The 18,705-nt window shown below is 65.4% G+C and overlaps 1 protein-coding gene across 2 annotated transcripts in view; it reads left to right on the top strand.

Moving 5' to 3' along the window:
• SDK2 (sidekick cell adhesion molecule 2) overlaps positions 1-18,705 on the top strand; it is a 46,689-nt gene that overhangs the window by 26,559 nt on the left and 1,425 nt on the right. For both annotated transcript variants that reach the window (XM_064395536.1, XM_064395534.1), the window contains 42 exons: positions 841-947; positions 2,001-2,148; positions 2,791-2,924; positions 3,821-3,932; positions 4,147-4,337; positions 4,693-4,776; positions 4,846-5,040; positions 5,204-5,320; positions 5,417-5,584; positions 5,730-5,832; positions 6,043-6,219; positions 6,297-6,433; positions 6,600-6,747; positions 6,815-6,955; positions 7,038-7,219; positions 7,416-7,531; positions 8,158-8,353; positions 8,474-8,572; positions 8,854-9,045; positions 9,136-9,257; positions 9,335-9,444; positions 9,572-9,722; positions 9,818-10,055; positions 10,132-10,247; positions 10,416-10,605; positions 10,808-10,906; positions 11,149-11,343; positions 11,420-11,621; positions 11,770-11,873; positions 11,977-12,047; positions 12,156-12,276; positions 12,828-12,884; positions 13,093-13,194; positions 13,288-13,403; positions 14,323-14,509; positions 14,864-15,001; positions 15,068-15,229; positions 15,339-15,464; positions 15,693-15,857; positions 16,117-16,257; positions 16,786-16,924; positions 17,189-17,315. In XM_064395536.1, the coding sequence (XP_064251606.1) occupies positions 841-947; positions 2,001-2,148; positions 2,791-2,924; positions 3,821-3,932; positions 4,147-4,337; positions 4,693-4,776; positions 4,846-5,040; positions 5,204-5,320; positions 5,417-5,584; positions 5,730-5,832; positions 6,043-6,219; positions 6,297-6,433; positions 6,600-6,747; positions 6,815-6,955; positions 7,038-7,219; positions 7,416-7,531; positions 8,158-8,353; positions 8,474-8,572; positions 8,854-9,045; positions 9,136-9,257; positions 9,335-9,444; positions 9,572-9,722; positions 9,818-10,055; positions 10,132-10,247; positions 10,416-10,605; positions 10,808-10,906; positions 11,149-11,343; positions 11,420-11,621; positions 11,770-11,873; positions 11,977-12,047; positions 12,156-12,276; positions 12,828-12,884; positions 13,093-13,194; positions 13,288-13,403; positions 14,323-14,509; positions 14,864-15,001; positions 15,068-15,229; positions 15,339-15,464; positions 15,693-15,857; positions 16,117-16,257; positions 16,786-16,924; positions 17,189-17,315 (5,926 nt within the window). The remainder of the gene's footprint in view (positions 1-840; positions 948-2,000; positions 2,149-2,790; positions 2,925-3,820; positions 3,933-4,146; positions 4,338-4,692; positions 4,777-4,845; positions 5,041-5,203; positions 5,321-5,416; positions 5,585-5,729; positions 5,833-6,042; positions 6,220-6,296; positions 6,434-6,599; positions 6,748-6,814; positions 6,956-7,037; positions 7,220-7,415; positions 7,532-8,157; positions 8,354-8,473; positions 8,573-8,853; positions 9,046-9,135; positions 9,258-9,334; positions 9,445-9,571; positions 9,723-9,817; positions 10,056-10,131; positions 10,248-10,415; positions 10,606-10,807; positions 10,907-11,148; positions 11,344-11,419; positions 11,622-11,769; positions 11,874-11,976; positions 12,048-12,155; positions 12,277-12,827; positions 12,885-13,092; positions 13,195-13,287; positions 13,404-14,322; positions 14,510-14,863; positions 15,002-15,067; positions 15,230-15,338; positions 15,465-15,692; positions 15,858-16,116; positions 16,258-16,785; positions 16,925-17,188; positions 17,316-18,705) is intronic.

Raw genomic sequence — 18,705 nt, forward strand, 5'->3', positions numbered from 1 at the left:
CGCGGGGACGGGTGACCCCGGCACGCCGCGTGGGTGGGTGGCTGCGTGGCACCGCGGGTTTGGTGCCAGTCCCGGGGGACAGCCCTGTGTCCCCTGTCACCCTCTGCCGTGCGGGCCCCGCTGCGCTCCCGGCACAGCGAACACGCTCCTCAGGTCTTATGAAAGTTTAATTTACGTTCGGTTCTCCGAAGAGCAAACAAAGCTCTGCCGAAAGAGCCCGCGGCGGGTTTTAACGCAAGATTAGATTTTGGGCAAGGAGGGCTGAGCTCGCTTTATTTATTCCCTCTCTGAGTTATCTCGCAGCGCTCCCCGTAGGGGACAGTGACGCTGCAGCGCCTGCCCGGCCCCCGGAGGCTCCCCCGGCTGCTCCAGGGGATGGAACCGGGGCTCGGGGGCTGGGGACTGCCCTGGTGGCCGCGGGGTCCGGCCTGGGGACCGCGGCGATGCTGGGGGCGGTGGAGTGGAGATGGGTGATTTCCTTCATCTCCTCACTGGCGGCTGATAAGAGCAGGCGTGGGGGTATCAGGGTCGGCCGGGGTTCACCGGACTTGGCGGCTCTCAGGTGCAGGCTGGGTGACACCAGCACACCGCAGTGTCACCGGGAGGTGACAGTGTCCCCTGCGCCGGGAGCGTGACAGTCACCGGCTTGTGCGCAGTGGAAGCACGGCCAGCGTGGGTGACCGCGGTCCCTGCGTGGCAGCGAGGGACCCTGGGGTGTCCCCCAGCCTGCACCCACATCCAGCAGCTCCTCGGGGAAGGGAGCTCCCGGCACACGTGCAGTAAATCGGGAGGGTGTGACAGTGACACGGGTGTCCCCTCACTGCTGTTCCCCTCCCGCAGGTACATGATCACCTCGCTGGACCGCACCCACGCCGGCTTCTACCGCTGCATCGTCCGCAACCGCATGGGAGCGCTGCTGCAGCGCCAGACCGAGGTGCAGGTGGCCTGTAAGTGACAGTCCTGCCCCGTGGGGACCGCACGGGGACACCCAGCTCCCGGCGCTGGGGCACAGCTCCGGTGTTGGTGCCGCTCGTGGCCAGCACGTGAGAGCCTGCAGCATCCCTGGGGTGACGCTGGCAGGGACATCCAGAGTGTCCCTGGTGTGGTTGTGGCAGGGACATAAGAGCATCACTGGAGTGATGCTGGCAGGGACATTGGGAGCATCCCTGGTGTGGCTGTGGCAGGGACATCTAAAGTGTCCCTGGGGTGACACTGGCAGGGACATCGGAGCATCCCTGAGGCGATGCCAGCAGGGATGTCTGGAGCATCCCTGGGGTGATGCTGGTGAGATTTAAGGAGGAGATGGCAGTGCTGAGGCTGGGATGGTGGCTCTGTCCCCAAAAGGGACCTGCCCCTCTGTGTCACCCCTTGCCTCTGGGATATCCCCACTCCCATCCCCTTAAACACCTCCTGAGGAGCAGTGACAAATCAGGAGGATAATGAGAAATTAATAAGGCAGCTGTGCTAACAACTAATGATAATGGCAAAGTCGTTAAAAAAGGATTCTTTACATGTTTTTAATTACAGCAATTAAGGAAGTCAATAAAAATCCCCTGTCCCACCCCCCTCCTCCGTGCCCCCCTCTTCCCTCAGTCTCCCAAGCTGCAGTGTGCCTCCAGGCTGGGGATGGAGGCAGCTGTGCCACACCTTGTCCCTGGAGTCAGGGTCACGCTGGGATGCTCCTGGCACTGGGACATGCCATGGGAACAGGGAGAAGCTGGGGAGCCCCGGGAGAGGGCCACAGCCTGTCTGTGGTGGGGGACAGGACTGGGGTCCCCGAGCCAGCACGGGGGTGATGGGTGGAGGGATGGATCACCAGGAGCAGCATCTGAGCCACCCCCACCTCCCTGAGCCAGCCGAGGAGGGGCCAGGAGCAGCCCCCCAGCTCCATCCCCTGGGGAGCCCACCCCACAAACCCCATCCTGCTGCCCAGGCAGACCCCGTGCTCCTCCCCGGGCGCACCCCCGGCCCCTGGCACGCTTCCCTGCCCTCTTCTGCAGACATGGGGAGCTTCGAGGAGAGCGAGACGCAGCAGAGCGTGTCCCACGGGGAGGCGGCCGTCATCCGCGCGCCCCGCATCGCCAGCTTCCCGCAGCCCCAGGTCACCTGGTTCCGCGAGGGACGGAAAATCTCCCCCAGCAGCCGCGTGTGAGCACCCCCAGCATCCCCCCCCAGCATCCCGGGGGCTGCGTGTCACCTTGTCCCCACGCTAGGGATGTTTAACCAACATCCTGCTGAAGCCCAGGGACAGGCCCGGTGACTAATGGCTCTGTTTGTCACCAGAGAAAGGGATTTCTGAACAAAAAATGAAAGCAGGAGGGAGGAAGGCGGGGGAGAGGGTGGGATAGAGCCAAGCACGGCACACACGCGTGTGCCAGGTGTCCCCGCGGAGCTGTGGCAGGTCCCGGTGCTGCCGGAGCCCCGGCAGCCACAGCCGGCAGGAATTGAATTTGCAACCCCCATTATGCAGGAATTGAACTGGTCTCCTTTCGATTTGCAAAGCGGGATTGAGGAGATAAAACTCCTTTATCTCATATTTAATGGTAAAAAAAAAACATATTCCCCACAGCATTTTATGTTTCCAGCAGATTAGATTGTTCCAATAAGTAAAAAATGAAAAAAATAAAAAGGAGAAATCCTCGGAATCTGCACTGTCCCACGGGCTCTGCTTGGGCAGAGTGGGGCAGGGCTGGGCCCCCCACCCTGGGCTGACCCTGGGGGTCCCACGTGGGTGCAGGGTGGGCAGTGAGGGTCCCAGCTCGCTGGGTTCACTGCCCACGCTCTGCTCAGAGCCATCACGCTGGAGAACACCCTGGTCATCCTGTCCACGGTGGCCCCGGACGCGGGGCGTTACTACGTGCAGGCGGTGAACGACAAGAACGGCGACAACAAGACGAGCCAGCCCATCACCCTGAGCGTGGCCAGTGAGTGTGGGGGGCCCTGCCCCCTCCCCCCAGCCCCTGCCTCGCCCCCAAATTTAATTTGCAGTAAATCTCCTCGGAGGCTCCGGCTTCTGCTGACTTAACAGTTCAGCTGCCTCAGAATTTATTTAGGAGCTCGTGGCTGTGCTGCAGGCGCTGGTGTGTCACAGCTCCTGCTCCAGCTGCATCCTGGCATGGGATGGAATGGGGGCTGCAGTGTCACCCCATGGACACCCCCCACCCCCCGTGTCCCCCTGTCAGCTCCTGGCGCTCTGGAGCAGCCCCTGCCTGGGGGCCACCCCTGTGGCTTTGTCCCCCCAGTCCCTTTGGGCTCCCCAGGAATTCCAAGGGTCCCCCAGCCCATTTGTTTGGTGACAATCCATTTGTTTGGTGACAGCCCATCCCATGGGACGTGCCCTGAAGTGACATCAGTCCTGTCACGCTCTCCCCATCTCCCCTGCTGCTGCTGCACAGGGTTAGGACAGGTTACCCCTGTCTGTCTGTCTGCCTGTCTCCCATCCCCATGAATCTGTTTTCCCATCCCTCGGAGCTCCATAAACATCCCGGGGCCCTGTTTATGGATTCAGCTCTATCAGCAGCTTTCGAGCCCATCGCGGTTTTACAGCGCCTACATGAGGGTTTTTTATTCTTGCCATCATTTTGCTTTATGGACTCCCTGCTCCCTCCTCCCTGCTGCCACCAGCCTGGTGGCCCTGCCCAGGCGTGCCAGGGCTCCCAGGGGAGGACACAGCTCAGGGACAGCTGGGAAGGCACCCTGGTGCCACCAGGTCCCTGTCACCTTTGTCTCCTCCAAACTGGGGATTTAGGTGCCCTCTCTGGGGACACCCCAGGGTGGCAGGGGGTGCTCATGGCTGTCCCTCTGGCCTCCTTCTCCCCAGATGTGGGTGGCCCGGCTGATCCCATCGCACCCACCATCATTGTCCCACCCAAGAACACCAGCGTGGTGGCCGGGACCTCGGAGGTGACCATGGAGTGTGTGGCCAACGCCAGGTGAGCCGTGGGGTGGGGATGAGGATGGGGAATCTCCCTGTTGGCATTGCCCAAGGGAGATTTAGGGGCTGGGTGCTCCTGAACCCCTTCCCACCACACTCTTGGAACCTGTGGGATGGAAGGAGGTCCCTTCCACCTGAGTCCTGCGGGATGGAGGGCGGTGGGATCCTCCAGGGAAGCTGGAGCTGGCTCCTGACACACCCTGGCCCCCCAGGCCCCTGATCAAGCTGCACATCATCTGGAAGAAGGACGGGGTGCCCGTGTCCAGCGGGATCAGCGACTACAGCCGCCGGCTGACCATCCTGCACCCCTCCCTGAGCGACAGCGGCTTCTACGAGTGCGAGGCTGTGCTGCGCAGCAGCAGCGTCCCCGCCGTCACTGCCGGCGCCTTCCTGTCCGTGCTGGGTGAGCTCCTGTCCATTGGCACCTCCCCGTGTCTGTGCTGGGTTATCTCCTGCCCGTGGGCACCTCCTTGTCCATGCTGGGTGAGCTCCTGCCCCTGCTGGGTGATCTCCTGTTCATTGACACCTCCCTGTGTCCCTGCTGGGTGAGCTCCTGCCCATGCTGAGTTATCTCCTGCCCATGGGCACCTCCCTGTCCCTGCTGGGTGAGCTCCTGCCCACGAGCAGCCCAGACCACACACGCCATGAGCCGAGGTGGGCTCAGCCCCGGGGCAGGGCTGAGAGGTGACAGGAGGGACGCTGCTCAGCCCAAGGGGAGAGGCTCTGCCCCCGTTCCTATTCCCTGGCTCCCTCGGCAGAGCCCCCGCAGTTCGTCAGGGAGCCGCAGAGACACATCACGGCCGAGATGGAGAAGGTGGTGGCCATCCCCTGCCAAGCCAAGGGTGAGCTGCCCCCCGGCACCCTCCGTGCGCCGCCGCCAGCCCGTGCCTGACGTGGCTGTACCCGTGCAGGTGTCCCCCCTCCCGAGATGGCCTGGTACAAGGACGCCGCCCTCCTGCAGCTGGAGAAGCTGTCCCGCTTCCAGCTGCTGGAGGACGGCAGCCTGCAGATCAGCGGGCTGCTCCCCGACGACACCGGAATGTTCCAGTGCTTCGCCCGCAACGCGGCCGGCGAGGTGCAGACCACCACGTACCTGGCCGTGACCAGTAGGTGCCACCCCCCTTGCCCTGGGGGTGCCCTGTCTGGGTGGTGGGCGGGATGTGCCCCTGGATGGGTCCCACAGGGAGCCCAGGAAACTCTTCTGGGTCAGGTCCGAGCTGGGCACAGGGAGGGAATTCAGGGTGGGCTGTGCACCTCTGTGCCCCGCAGGCATCGCCCCCAACATCACGCGGGGTCCCCAGGACAGCACGGTGATCGATGGCATGGCTGTCATCCTCAACTGCGAGACCTCGGGGGCGCCGCGCCCGGCCATCACCTGGCAGAAAGGTAAAGGGCTGGGGGTGAGCCCGTCCTCGCTGCCCTGGGGCTCGCTGCCACCTCGGCGGTGGCCGTGGCAGTGACGGGGCCCTGCCGTGTCCCCAGGGGAGCGGGTCCTGGCCAGCGGCTCCGTGCAGCTGCCGCGCTTCACCCTGCTGGAGTCGGGCAGCCTGCTGGTGAGCCCCGCGCACCTGCCCGACGCTGGCACCTACACCTGCCTGGCCACCAACTCCCGCGGCGTGGACGAGGCCTCTGCAGACCTGGTGGTCTGGGGTAAGGGGCTCACGGCAGCCAGGGAAGGGGGGAACCCTGCCCAGAGCTCTCTGGGGATGGGCGCTGGGTTTTGTGGGTGCAAACGGGGGCTGTCCCTGCCGGTGCCACCCCTGCAGTGCTGGTGGGTCATTGTGTCCCCCCACAGCAAGGACACGTATCACGGACCCGCCGCAGGACCAGAGTGTCATCAAGGGCACCAAGGCTGTCATGAGCTGCGGGGTCACCCATGACCCCAGCGTGGACGTCAGGTGAGTGAGAGGCTTGGGGAGTCCGGGCACCCCCGCGCTGCCCACCTGGCTGCTGTCACTGCTGTCCTGGGGAGGGAGATGGGGGTCCCTTCCTCTGCCCTGTGCTGGTGGTCCTGCAGTGCCACCTGGTGCTCTGCGACAGCGAGCCCCGGTCCCCTCTGCTCGCTGGGGGCTGCGGGGCACCAGCACACCTGGCTCCCCCCGGCCCAGGTACGTCTGGGAGAAGGACGGGGCACCACTGGGCCCCGAGAGCGGCCCCCGGGTGCGCCTGGACGAGATGGGCACCCTGCACATCTCCCAGACCTGGTCGGGTGACATCGGCACCTACACCTGCAAGGTGATCTCGGCCGGGGGCAACGACTCGCGCAGCGCCCACCTCCGTGTCCGGTGAGCCCCCCTCATCCTGCCAGCACCCCGCCTGGGCTGTGCCCCTCCCTCCATCCCTCCCTAACCCCCCTGTCCAGGCAGCTCCCCCACGCCCCCGAGAGCCCCGTGGCCGCCCTGAGCCCGCAGGAGAAACGGGCCATCAACCTCACCTGGGCCAAGCCCTTCGACGGTAACAGCCCCCTGCTCCGCTACGTCGTGGAGGTGTCCGAGAACAGTAAGGGGCTGCTGCCACCCCCCTGGCACCGCTGGCACTGGGACAAGTCCCCAGCGTCACCCTGGTGCAGGGGACGCTGCTTGGCGAGCCTGGGACTGGTCAGCCAGGCAGGGACCCCAGTGCCCTGCAGGCCAGGTCCCCACCCTGCTGTCCCCTCTTCCCCCAGACGCGCCCTGGACCGTGCTGCTGGCCAGCGTGGACCCCGAGGTGACATCGGTGACAGTGCGGGGCTTGGTCCCCGCCCGCTCCTACCAGTTCCGCCTGTGCGCTGTGAATGACGTGGGCAGGGGACAGTTCAGCAAGGACACGGAGAGGTGGGTCCCGGCCGGGGCTCCTGGGGGGCTGGTGACCCCGGCTGCTCACCCTGCCCTGTCCCTGCAGGGTGTCCCTGCCCGAGGAGCCGCCCTCTGCGCCCCCCCAGAACGTCATCGCCAGCGGCCGCACCAACCAGTCCATCATGATCCAGTGGCAGCCGCCCCCCGAGAGCCACCAGAACGGGGTCCTCAAGGGCTACATCATCCGGTAGGTGCCCGTGGGGGTGCCCAGGGCTCCAAACCTGGCGCTGGTGGGGACAGTGGCAGCTCTGATGGCTCCTGGTGCCCAGGTACTGCCTGGCCGGGCTGCCCGTGGGGTACCAGTTCAAGAACATCACCAACGCTGAGGTCAACAACCTCCTCCTGGAGGACCTCATCATCTGGACCAACTACGAGATCGAGGTGGCCGCCTACAACAGTGCTGGCCTGGGCGTCTACAGCATGAAGGTGACAGAGTGGACCCTGCAGGGAGGTAGGCAGGGACGATCGGGGGTGGGCAGGGGCTTGGTGGGCACCCCAACAGCAAGAGGTGGGACGGGGGGCAGGAGGGTGGGTGTGCAGGTCCCGGGGACTGGGATGTGCTGGGCAGGATGACCCGGGGCTGGCACCCAGCTGATGGAGGGGACCTTGTGGAGCTGTCCTTGTGAGCTGTCCCTTCATCCTGGCAGTGCCCACGGTGCCTCCAGGGAATGTGCAGGCCGAGGCCACCAACTCCACCACCATCCGCTTCACCTGGAACCCCCCCAGCCCCCAGTTCATCAACGGCATCAACCAGGGCTACAAGGTGAGGGTGATTCCCAAAACCAGCACAGCCTGTGGGGAAAACTTGGTCAGCCTTCACAAACTGTCTTGGCTCCTCCTCGCCAAAATCCGGGATTTTAATTGGCTCTCTCCTGACTGTTAAAATAATATTTACTGTTATTTAACACTTGCATGGGCTCGGAGTCTCCCATGCTCTGTAATTAATTCCAAATTGCAATTAATTCAAATTTACGTTAATGAAATTGAATTAAAACATTAAACTTGTGTTTTAATCCACTCAAAAGAAGTTCGGGAATTTAATTGCCACTGAATGAGATAACCAGCATGAGTAGGATATTTAACATTCTTATTAAACGCCACTTAGTATTTTTGATTAGTATTTTTAGGGCCTAATTAGTGTTTAATTAAGTTGCTAGAGGCTATCTTGCACAATACCAATTAAATGCCCAGCCATCCCTCCTGGATGCGGGCGAGGGGGGATCCCGTTATCGATGGAGTTAATCACAGCTCCGTAAACAGCTCTGGCACAGGCATCGGGTGCTCCCCGCACCGTTAATTGATCGTTAATCAAGGCCTAATTAATAAGAGGAGGCCGGAGATGGCGTCCGTGGCACTGGGAACCTTCACGGCGGCTCCTTTCCCCCGCAGCTCATCGCCTGGGAGCCGGAGCACGAGGACGAGGCCACGGTGGTGACGGTGCGGCCCAACTTCCAGGACAGCGTGCACGTGGGCTTCGTGCCGGGGCTGCGCAAGTTCGCCGAGTACTTCACCTCGGTGCTGTGCTTCACCACGCCCGGGGACGGCCCGCGCAGCCCCCCGCAGCTGGTGCGCACCCACGAGGACGGTACGGGCAGGATCCCAGCCCCCGGGATGCGCCCTGCCCGCCCCGGCTGCGTCCCAGGGGAGCCCCGTGGGTGCTGAGGGATCCTGCGTTCGGGTGCTGAGTCTGGGTGGTTTTGGGCAGTGCCTGGCCCCGTGGGGCACCTGAGCTTCAGTGACATCCTGGATACGTCCCTGAAGGTCAGCTGGCAGGAGCCGCTGGAGAAGAACGGAATCCTGACGGGTAAGGGAGCAGCAGCAGGAACTGGCTCTGTCGTCGGTCCCTTTCCCACCCCACAGCACCTCCCCCTTTCCTGTCCCATTCCCACTCTGCAGCATTGTCCCCTGTCCCACTGCCACCCTGCTGTCACACTCACACGTCCTTTCCCTCCCCCACAGCATCTCCCCTGTGTCCTGTCCTCTTCCCACCCCGCAGCATCTCCCATCTGCCCTGTCCCACCCCTGTCCCCACGCAGCCTGTGGGGTGGGTGATGCAGGGGTGACCACTGCAGGGGTGCATTCCAGGGTACCGCATCTCGTGGGAGGAGTACAACCGCACCAACACGCGGGTGACACACTACCTGCCCAACGTCACCCTGGAGTACCGCGTCACCGGCCTCACCGCCCTCACCACCTACACCATCGAGGTGGCCGCCATGACCTCCAAGGGACAGGGACAGGTCTCCTCCTCCACCATCTCCTCAGGGGTCCCCCCAGGTGAGCACCGTGGTGCTGGGGGTGCTGCAGGGCTGTGCGGGGTGCTGGGGGCAAGCGGTCGGTGCCACCCGCCCTGCCCTGTCCCCACAGAGCTCCCCGGTGCCCCCACCAACCTGGGCATCTCCAACATCGGCCCCCGCTCCGTCACCATCCAGTTTCGCCCGGGTTACGATGGCAAAACCTCCATCTCCCGCTGGCAGGTGGAGGCACAGGTACAGGGTGACTCGGGAAGGAGGTCAGGGGGTGTTTGAGGACAGCTCACGCCACTGACCCCGCTGCCATCCCACAGGTGGGCCAGAACGGCGAGGCTGGCCAGTGGGGGCTCGTGCACCAGCTGGCCAACGAGCCCGACACCCGCTCCATGGAGGTGCCCAACCTGAAGCCCTACACCTACTACAGGTGAGTGCCAGGCTGGTACCCTGGTGCCATCCCTGGGTCCCCCACCGTGACCCCCCTCATTGTCCTCTCCAGGGGACTGGAGCCCTCTTGGCCCGCATCGTGACCCCCCTCTCCTCTCCTCTCTCAGTTTCCGCATGAGGCAGGTGAACATCGTGGGCACCAGCCCCCCCAGCCTGCCCTCCCGCAGGATCCAGACCCTGCAGGCCCCCCCGGACATGGCCCCTGCCAACGTCACCCTGAGGACAGCCAGCGAGACCAGCCTGTGGCTGCGCTGGATGGTGAGGGGGTCAGGGTGATGTGCCTGCATGGCTGAAGGGGGATGCAGCTGGGGGGGCTGTGGGACACCAGGAGTGACAGTGCGTGTCCCTGGCAGCCCCTCCTGGAGCAGGAGTACAACGGGAGCCCCGACTCGGTGGGCTACAGGATCCGGTACGCGCGGGCGGACGGGCGGGGGCAGCCGGCGCTCCAGGTGATCCGTGACCGCGTGGAGCGGGAGTTCACCATCGAGGACCTGCAGGAGTGGACCGAGTACCGGGTGCAGGTCCAGGCCTTCAACGCCATCGGCTCCGGGCCCTGGAGCCCCCCGGTGCTGGGACGCACCCGGGAGTCAGGTACCGCTGCCCACCGGGCACTGGGCACCCAGCTCGGCCAGCCTGGCCTCTGACCCTCTCTGTTGGTCCCCTCCAGTCCCCTCCTCTGGCCCCAGCAATGTGTCAGCAGTGGCCACCTCCTCCAGCAGCCTGCTGGTCCGATGGAGCGACATTCCCGAGGCTGACTGCAATGGGCTCATCCTGGGCTACAAGGTGAGCTCCTGCCCGTGCCCTGCCCCTGGGCAGCACAGCTTTCCCTGGGGGAATCACCCTGCAGGCTGTGGGGGCCCCGGCTGTCCATCCCCAGCAGCTGGTGGCCCAGCTGTGTCACACACAGGCTGTGTCACACCCGGGCTGTGTCTCACACGGGCTGTGTTGCAGGTGCTGTACAAGGAGAAGGGCTCGGAGGCGCGTGCCCGGTTCTGGCTGGCAGAGGGCAATGCCTCCCGCAGTGCCCAGCTCACCGGGCTGGCCAAGTACACCCTGTACGAGATCCGGGTGCTGGCCTTCACCAGGATGGGCGATGGTGTCCCCAGCCGGCCTGCTGTCCTCGAGAGGACGCTGGATGATGGTGGGTGACAGCACCTGGGTGGGCTGGCTGATTAATCTCATCCTTTCCTTCATGATTAATCCCGTCTTTTCCCTGGGTGATTAATCCTGTCCTATCCCTGTTCTCTGGGGCGATCCCTCTCCCCCTGCCCAGGACACCCAGGGCTCCCAGGGGATGGAATCTTTTCCCCACTCCCCAGTGACTCCAATCTCTCCCCCCGCAGTGCCCGGGCCCCCCGTGGGGCTCCTCTTTCCTGAAGTGAGGACCACCTTGGTGCGGCTCATCTGGCAGCCGCCGGCAGCCCCCAACGGCGTCATCCTGGGTAGGTGGGGAGCACCCGGGCCGAGCCGCACCGGGATGCTCTGCAGAGGGATGCAGAGGTCCTGTGGGAGCAGGGATTGTCACAGACCAGCTCTGGGCATCCGGGAGCCCTCAGGGGTGAAGCTCCCTGCTCGGATGTCGGTGCCGGGCTGGGTGTGAACAGGCTGGGATAGAGGGGGGCACGGGGAGGGGCCCAGGCTGGTGTCCCCTCCCCAGTGCCACCACCGCGCTCCCTCCCCGCAGCCTACCAGGTCAGCCACCGCCTGAACACCTCGGCCGTGCCCGCGGCCGCCGTGGAGGTGCTGGAGGCCAGCGCCCGGCAGTTCACGGCCACCGGCCTGCAGCCCGAGGCCACCTACCTGTTCCGTGTCACCGCGCAGACCCGCAAGGGCTGGGGCGAGCCGGCCGAAGCCCTGGTGGTCACCACCGAGAAGAGAGGTAAGGATGGGGGGCGCGGCCGGCGGCGGGGGCCGGCGGTGCCCCCGCAGCGCTCCCAGCCCCTCGCCTCCCCCAGCCCGGCCGCAGCCCCCCGGGAAGCCGCTGGCACAGCAGGAGGAGGTGCGGGCGCGGAGCGTGCTGCTCTCCTGGGAGCCGGGCAGCGACGGCCTCTCCCCCGTGCGCTACTACACCGTGCAGAGCCGCGAGCTGCCCGACGGCCCCTGGGCTCTGCACTCCGCCCCCGTCAGCCACAACGCCACCGCCTTCGTGGTGGACAGGTGAGGGGCTGGGGACGCGGTGGGTGGTGATGTTTCCCCGTGCCTCAGTTTCCCCATCTCGTGAGAAGCGCTGGTACGAGGCTGGGGAGCGGTGGCTCGGGGGTGAACCACTGGCTGCCCCATCCCCATCCCGCTCTGCTCCCTGCAGGCTGAAACCCTTCACCTCCTACAAGTTCCGTGTGAAGGCCACGAACGACATCGGGGACAGCGAGTACAGCGAGGAGTCGGAGTCCCTCACCACCCTGCAGGCGGGTCAGCACCTCCCGGGGCAGGGACAGCGGGCACCCCGTGCCCAGGGGAACTCCTCATTGCCCTGGGCATCTCCGGAGCCTCACCAGCCTCTTCTCCCCCACAGCCCCCGAGGAGGCTCCCACCATCCTCTCCATCACCCCCCTCACCACCACGTCGGTGCTCATCCGCTGGCAGGTACCGTCCCCTCTGCCCTGCCCGGGGAGGGGACACTGAGGCACACCAGGGTGCCAGGGAGCCCTGGGCCAGAGCAGCCTCTCAGTGCCTTCCCTCCGTGCCCCACAGCCCCCGGCTGAGGACAAGATCAACGGGATCCTGCTGGGGTTCCGGCTGCGGTACCGGGAGCTGCAGCACGACAGCCTGCGGGGCTTCGCCCTGCGCGGCGCCGGCTGGGCCGAGCTCACCCGTGAGTGCCCCGGGACAGGCTGGGGTGACCCGGGGCTGGCAGGGGGGATCTGAGCAGTGCAGCGGCCACAGCATCTCCCGTGTACCAGGGTCAGGCTGTGCCCCCTGGGGCTGTCACCAGTTCCCCTGTGCCACCAGGCCTGTGGTCCCTAATGTCCTTTTGTGTTGTCACTGGCTCTGTCCTGCTGCGTCCACAAATCCGGGTGTCTGCACCTAACATGGGCTGTGTGCTGTCCTCAGCTCCCACAGGCAACAGGGCCACAACCACTCTGGTGGCAGCAGGGACACGAGTGACAAGGGCAGAGCCCAAGGCAGGGCCTGGCCCTGTCCTCTGCAGTGACCCCAATGTGCAGACCTGGCTGGTGGCACTCAGGGGATGGGGCTGGGAATGGGAAGGCTCCTCAGTGCCATGGCAGCCCTGTTGGCACCTGGGGGTGCCAGGGCCCTTTCAGGGGAGCCCTGCCTGCGGTGGGGTGGGGGCTGTGTGGGGGTGGGGGCTCAGAGGCAGAGCCCCCCCTGCCCTGCACTAACCCCCCCTGCTCTCCTGCCCAGCCGTCTATGCCGTGCACAACCTCAGCGAGGTGTCCCTCACCCAGTACGAGCTGGACAGTAAGTCACCACCCCCTGTGTCCCCCACCTCCCTCTGTGTGTGCCCCCCTGCCACCCGTGTGTGTCCCTGCAGTGCAGGGTGAGCCAGAACCCCTCTTCCCCTTGGGGACACCCCCTTCTTCCCAACAAGGGGGGCTCTGCCAGGTCCCCCGGGGGTAGCGGGGCTGCCCCGTCCTGGGGAGGGTCCCACTCGCCCTTTGTCCCCCAGACCTGAGCAAGCACCGGCGCTACGAGATCCGGATGAGCGTCTACAACGCCGTGGGCGAGGGCCCCCCCAGCCCCCCCCAGGAGGTGTTCGTGGGGGAAGCGGGTGAGTCCTGCCAGGGCTGCCTCTGTTGGGGGCTGTGCTGGGACCCCGCATGCCCGCATCAGTGCAGTGACACCGTGCCCTCCCTCGGCACAGTGCCCACTGGAGCGCCCCAGAACGTGGCTGTGCAGGCAGCCACGGCCACGCAGCTGGATGTCACCTGGGAGCCACCCCCCGTCGAGAGCCAGAACGGCGACATACAGGGCTACAAGGTACCTCCTGTCCCCTGCGGGCTGGCACCCGGGGGGGCACGGGGTGGGTGGCACTGGGGGTGCTGTGCGTGATTTCGGGGAAGGGGTTCTGGGAGGATGCTGCGGCCCCGAGGAGATGCCGGGTGTCCCTTCCCGGTGCTGAGCGGCGGCGGGGCAGCAGATGGCGCCGTCGGCCCTGGAATGCCGTCGGGATGGGTCGGGATGCAGCCGGGATGTATCAGGATGCAGCCAGGACGCACCGGGATAGAGCAGGGATGTGTTTGGATGGAGCTGGGATGTGTCGGGATGGAGTTGAGATGTGTCAGGATGTGTCGGGATGGAGCTGGGATGTGCCGGGATGGAGTTGAGATGTGTCAGGATGTGCCGGGATGGATCTGAGATGTGTCGGGACGGAGCCGGGATGTGTTGGGACGGAGCCGGGATGTATCGGGATGGAGCTGGGATGTGTCGGGATAGAGCTGGGGTGTGTCGGGATAGAGTCAGGATATGTTGGGATGGAGCTGGGATGTGCCGGGATGGAGCCGGCATGTGTCAGGATAGAGCTGGGGTGTGTTGGGATGCAGCTGGGATGTGCCAGGATGTGTCGGGATGCAGCCCAGGTGCAGGTGGGATGCATTAGGATGCAGCCGCGGTACCCAGCCCATGCTCCAGACATCTCCTGGTCCCCGTCCATTGTGATTCCCCCTGCTTGCCCTTATCCCCGGGAACCAGGCACGGCTCGAAGGTGACCTCAGCACGCCCTGGTGACGCCAGCCGTGCCTGATACCCAGCACAGCCCGGAGCCCTCCTGGCGGAGAGGCTCTTCTTTTCCTTTGGGCGCACTTGGAGCCACGAGGGGCTCGGGAGCCGGGCAGGGACATTGGAGGGCGAGCTGGGTCGGACCCGTGCCTCAGCCAGCTCCCCACGGCCCCTCCCGCAGATCCACTTCTGGGAGGAGCAGCGGCCGAACCAGAGCGCGAGGGTCAAGACCCTTTTCCTGCCCGAGGGCGGCGTGAAGCTGAAGAACCTGACGGGCTACACCTCCTACTGGGTCAGCGTGGCCGCCTTCAACGCCGCGGGGGACGGGCCCCGCAGTGCCCCCGTGAAGGCACGGACACAGCAGGCAGGTGGGGCCCGTGGCACGGCTCCCCCAGTGCCCCCTGGGCTCCCTGGGAGGTGTCTCCATGGTCCAGCTCCAGGGATTCACGCTGCAGTCCCGAGCAGAACATCCCTGGGCTCACCCCAGCGGGTTTGTGGGGTGGGGGCACACGGAGGTGAATGTTTGAGGAGGATGAAGGTTTTGGGGGGACACAAGGAGACTCGTTCCCTTTCAAAGTGGAATCTTTGCTGCAGCAGGGATGGGGCCCGGGAGGTGTGAGCTGGTGATCAATCAGCATCAGGGAGGCAGGGAGAGGGGCTGGCTGGTGCTGGGGGTGTCCCCTGGAGCGCTGAGCTGGCCCTGTCACCCTGTCCCCTGGCAGCCCCCAGCGCTCCCGGCTCCATCCGCTTCAGCGAGCTGACCACCACGTCGGTGAACGTGTCCTGGGAGCCCCCAGTGCTGCCCAACGGCGTCCTCGAGGGCTACAGGCTGGTCTACGAGCCCTGCACGCCCGTGGATGGTGAGGCCGCGGCCGGGGGCGGCGGGCAGGGCTCGGGGGGACGTGGCTCAGCCTCTGTCCCCGCAGGCGTGAGCAAGATCGTCACGGTGGACGTGAAGGGGAGCAGCCCGCTGTGGATGAAGGTCAAGGACCTGGCCGAGGGCGTCACGTACCGCTTCCGAATCCGGGCCAAAACCTTCGCCTACGGGCCGGACGTGGAGGCCAACATCACCACGGGGCCCGGGGAAGGTACGGGGGACACGTGGGGACACACAGGGTGGGGCAGGAGATGGGGTGGGGGCTGGCCTGGCTCTGGGCCAGTTTGTACCCCCGCCCCCAGCTGTGCTCTGGTCCCCAGGTGCCCCCGGCCCCCCTGGAGAGCCCTTCATCTCCCGCTATGGCTCGGCCATCACCATCCACTGGTCCAGTGGGGACCCCGGCCAGGGGCCCATCACCAGATACGTCATTGAGGCCCGGCCCTCAGGTACCACTGCTGCCTCTGCTCTATCCCCACCTCGGGTCAGGGGGGGGAAACTGAGGCAGGGAGTGCTGAGTGGGTTGGGCGACAGGACCCAGTGTTTGGGGGGTGTCCATGAGGAAAGTGCTGATGGCGAGGGCAGCACCTGCAGGGCCAGGAGGGAGGGACAGCACCCCTCGCCCTGGGTGTCCTGCAGAGCCAGCCCTAAAATCCCAGCCCCGTTGTCTCTTCCAGATGAGGGGCTCTGGGACATCCTCATCAAAGACATCCCCAAGGAGGTGACCTCCTACACCTTCAGCATGGACATCCTCAAGCCGGGGGTCAGCTACGACTTCCGCGTCATTGCCGTGAACGACTACGGCTACGGGACCCCCAGCACCCCTTCCCCCTCCGTGTCAGGTGGGTTCCCAGGGCATTCTGCCCCCCTGTGCCACAGGGAGGGTCCTGCTGCTGCTCTGTTCTCGTGGCCATCACTGAACCCCACCCCTGGCTCCTTCAGAGCCCCGGTCCCACTGCCAGCACCCCCTTTCCAAACCCCCTGCAGCCCTCTCCCTTTCCGTGGATCCAGCCCTCACAAAGCTCCCCAAGCGACCCTGTGCTCTGCAGAGGGCTGTCCCCCTGTCCCTGTCCCCCTCTGACCCTCCCTGCTGTGCCCCAGCCCAGAAAACCAACCCGTTCTATGAGGAGTGGTGGTTCCTGGTGGTCATTGCCCTGGTGGGGCTCATCTTCATCCTCCTCCTCGTTTTCGTGCTCATCATCCGCGGGCAGAGCAAGAAGTACTCCAAGAAGTCGGACTCAGGTGAGTGACGGAGTGTGGTGGGTGGTGACAGGACCCTCCTGCTCCCGTGGGAGCCTCCTGGGGGTCTCTCCCTGCCTTTGGGGTCTGTGTGGAGGGGTGGGAGCCTCCCCTCCTGCCTGCCTTGGGACCAACCCCTGCAGAGCCCCAGTGCCACCCCATAACGGTGCTGTGGCTTCCCAGAGAGCTGGGAGCTCGGGATGGAATGAAGGGCTTGTCCCCCAGACAGCTGCGGAGGCAGGGCAGCCTGGGGGCTCGCAGAGGTCACCGGGATTAGCCAAACACAGCTCTGTTTTCTTAGCTCTGTCAAGGGCTCCAATTGTGGGGAAAATCCAGAGCTCCTCGTTAAGCAAACAGCTCGGAGTGGGGAGCTGGGGGCACTGGGGCAGGGCAGGGCTGGCCCCTCCTGGCTGTCCCCAGGCCCTGGTGACACCAGAACCAGCACAACCCCCCAGGGCCATCCCCAGCCCCCCTCACGGTGCTGTGCTGCCTGCGGAGGGGCTGGGGGAGGCTGAGCATCCCATCCCCCAGGGAACAGCTCCAAGGCGGCCGCCCTGAGCCACGGGGAGATGGTGAGCCTGGATGAGGGCAGCTTCCCCGCCCTGGAGCTCAACAACCGCCGCCTCTCCGTCAAGAATTCCTTCTGCAGGAAGAATGGCATCTACACCCGGTAGGGACCCCCGCCACAGCCCCCTCCCCGGGCAGGGGGAGCAGCTTTGTCCATCCCTGCTCTGTCACGGCGTGGGGAGGGCTGGATCCCCGGGGGGGTGACCCTGATCTGCTCAGTGTCCCCCCAAAAGTCCTGACAGTGGATTTGGGTTCCTGGGAGGGGGTTGGCACGGTTGAGGGGTGTCCCTGAGCCGACCCTGTGGATCCCTGGGGTTGTCCCCGAGTGGAGGGCACACACACTGACCACCCCCTGCGTGTCCCCGAGGTCCCCACCCCGGCCCAGCCCCGGCAGCCTGCACTACTCGGACGAGGACGTGACCAAGTACAACGACCTGATCCCCGCCGAGAGCAGCAGCCTGACCGAGAAACCCTCCGAGGTCTCCGACTCCCAGGTGAGCCCCGGGGCCGCACAGGGGACAGGGGCCCGGGGCGGGGTTGAAGGTGCTGGGAGCCCTCCCTGAGCATCCTGAGCGTTCCTGTGCCCGCCCCGAGGCCCTTGGGAGCTGCGCTGCTGCTCCCTCCCCTCCCGCTCTGCGGGCAGCAGCATCCCCGTGCCTCGGTGCCACAGCGCCGGGGGACGCTGGCACAGCCCCGGCCCGTGTGCGGGGATGTGGCACTGCGGGGGGCTCCCAGGGCTGCTGGGGACAGGGCACAGGGGACGGCAGGTCAGCGGGGCTGGGGGCTGTCCCGCTGCCCGGTCGCTGGTGGCAACGGCCGCGGCTCTGCCAACTCCACAAAATGCCACCTTTGTCTCGTCCCGGGGCCGCGGGCAGCTGTGGCCGGGCAGGAGCGTGGAGCCCCGGGAGGCCACGGGACAGTCACCCCCAGGATGGATGCTGAGGCTGACACCCAGGGAAAGGTCCTGTGGGTCCCTAGGGCTGTCCCCGAGCAGGAGGGGACCGTGCCCAGGGTGCCCCCCCGCCTCTGCCCGCGCCGGCTGTTTCCTTGGCAGATGCCGGCTCCTCTCGCTGCGGCCCGAGCGGGGCTCGAGTGGCTTTTGAGGAGCTGTGAAGAGCTGCGGGAGCTGGCGCTGGCGCGGGGCAGTTCCCACCGCCCTCAATGGGCCCTTTGTGCGCCGCCGGAGAAGCTGAATCCAATTACCGGCAGAGCCCAAAAACACCCTCCCCGCCAGCCCCGGGGCATCGCGGCCTCGGCAGCGCGCAGGAACCTTTTGTATGAGGCTTTATTTTGTTTTAGCAAGAGGCAGAAACCCCCCAGTGATGCTGCAGCCGTCCCAGCCTTTAAATACTTTCGGGATGTGCTCGCCAGCGTTCCCAAAAGAGCGCTGGGAAAGCACCAGGAAAGCACTGGAAATCACAGGAGTATTCAGGCTGGAAAAGAGCTCTGAGATCACTGAGCCCAAGCTGTGCCCCATCCCCGCCTTGTCCCTAGCCCAGAGCTCTGAGTGCCACATCCAGCCCCTCCCTGGGCACTCCAAACCTCCCTGGGCAGCCCCTGCCAGTGCCAGGCCACCTTTTCCATGTGGAAATTCCTCCTGGTAGCCTGAACTCCCCTGGCACAGCTGGGTTCACTCTGTTTGGATGGCAACTAAAGCTGTCTTTGCAAGGAGATCTTGGAAATCAGGATTCCACGGGATTTAAGGTTTCAGAGATCAGGATTTAGGAAATTGGAGCTCTTAGGCTGGATTGAGGTGGTGTGTGCCCCTGCAGGACCTGTGACAGGGGCAGGGCTGGGGGACAGCCCGGGCTCAGAGCCTGGCAGTGCCACACCTTGTGCCCCCAGGACAGGGCACAGGCTGGTCCTGCTCTTCTGCCTGCAGCC

The sequence above is a fragment of the Passer domesticus genome, chromosome 20 (assembly GCF_036417665.1).
Source record: "Passer domesticus isolate bPasDom1 chromosome 20, bPasDom1.hap1, whole genome shotgun sequence".
Classification (NCBI taxonomy): Eukaryota; Metazoa; Chordata; class Aves; order Passeriformes; family Passeridae; genus Passer; species Passer domesticus.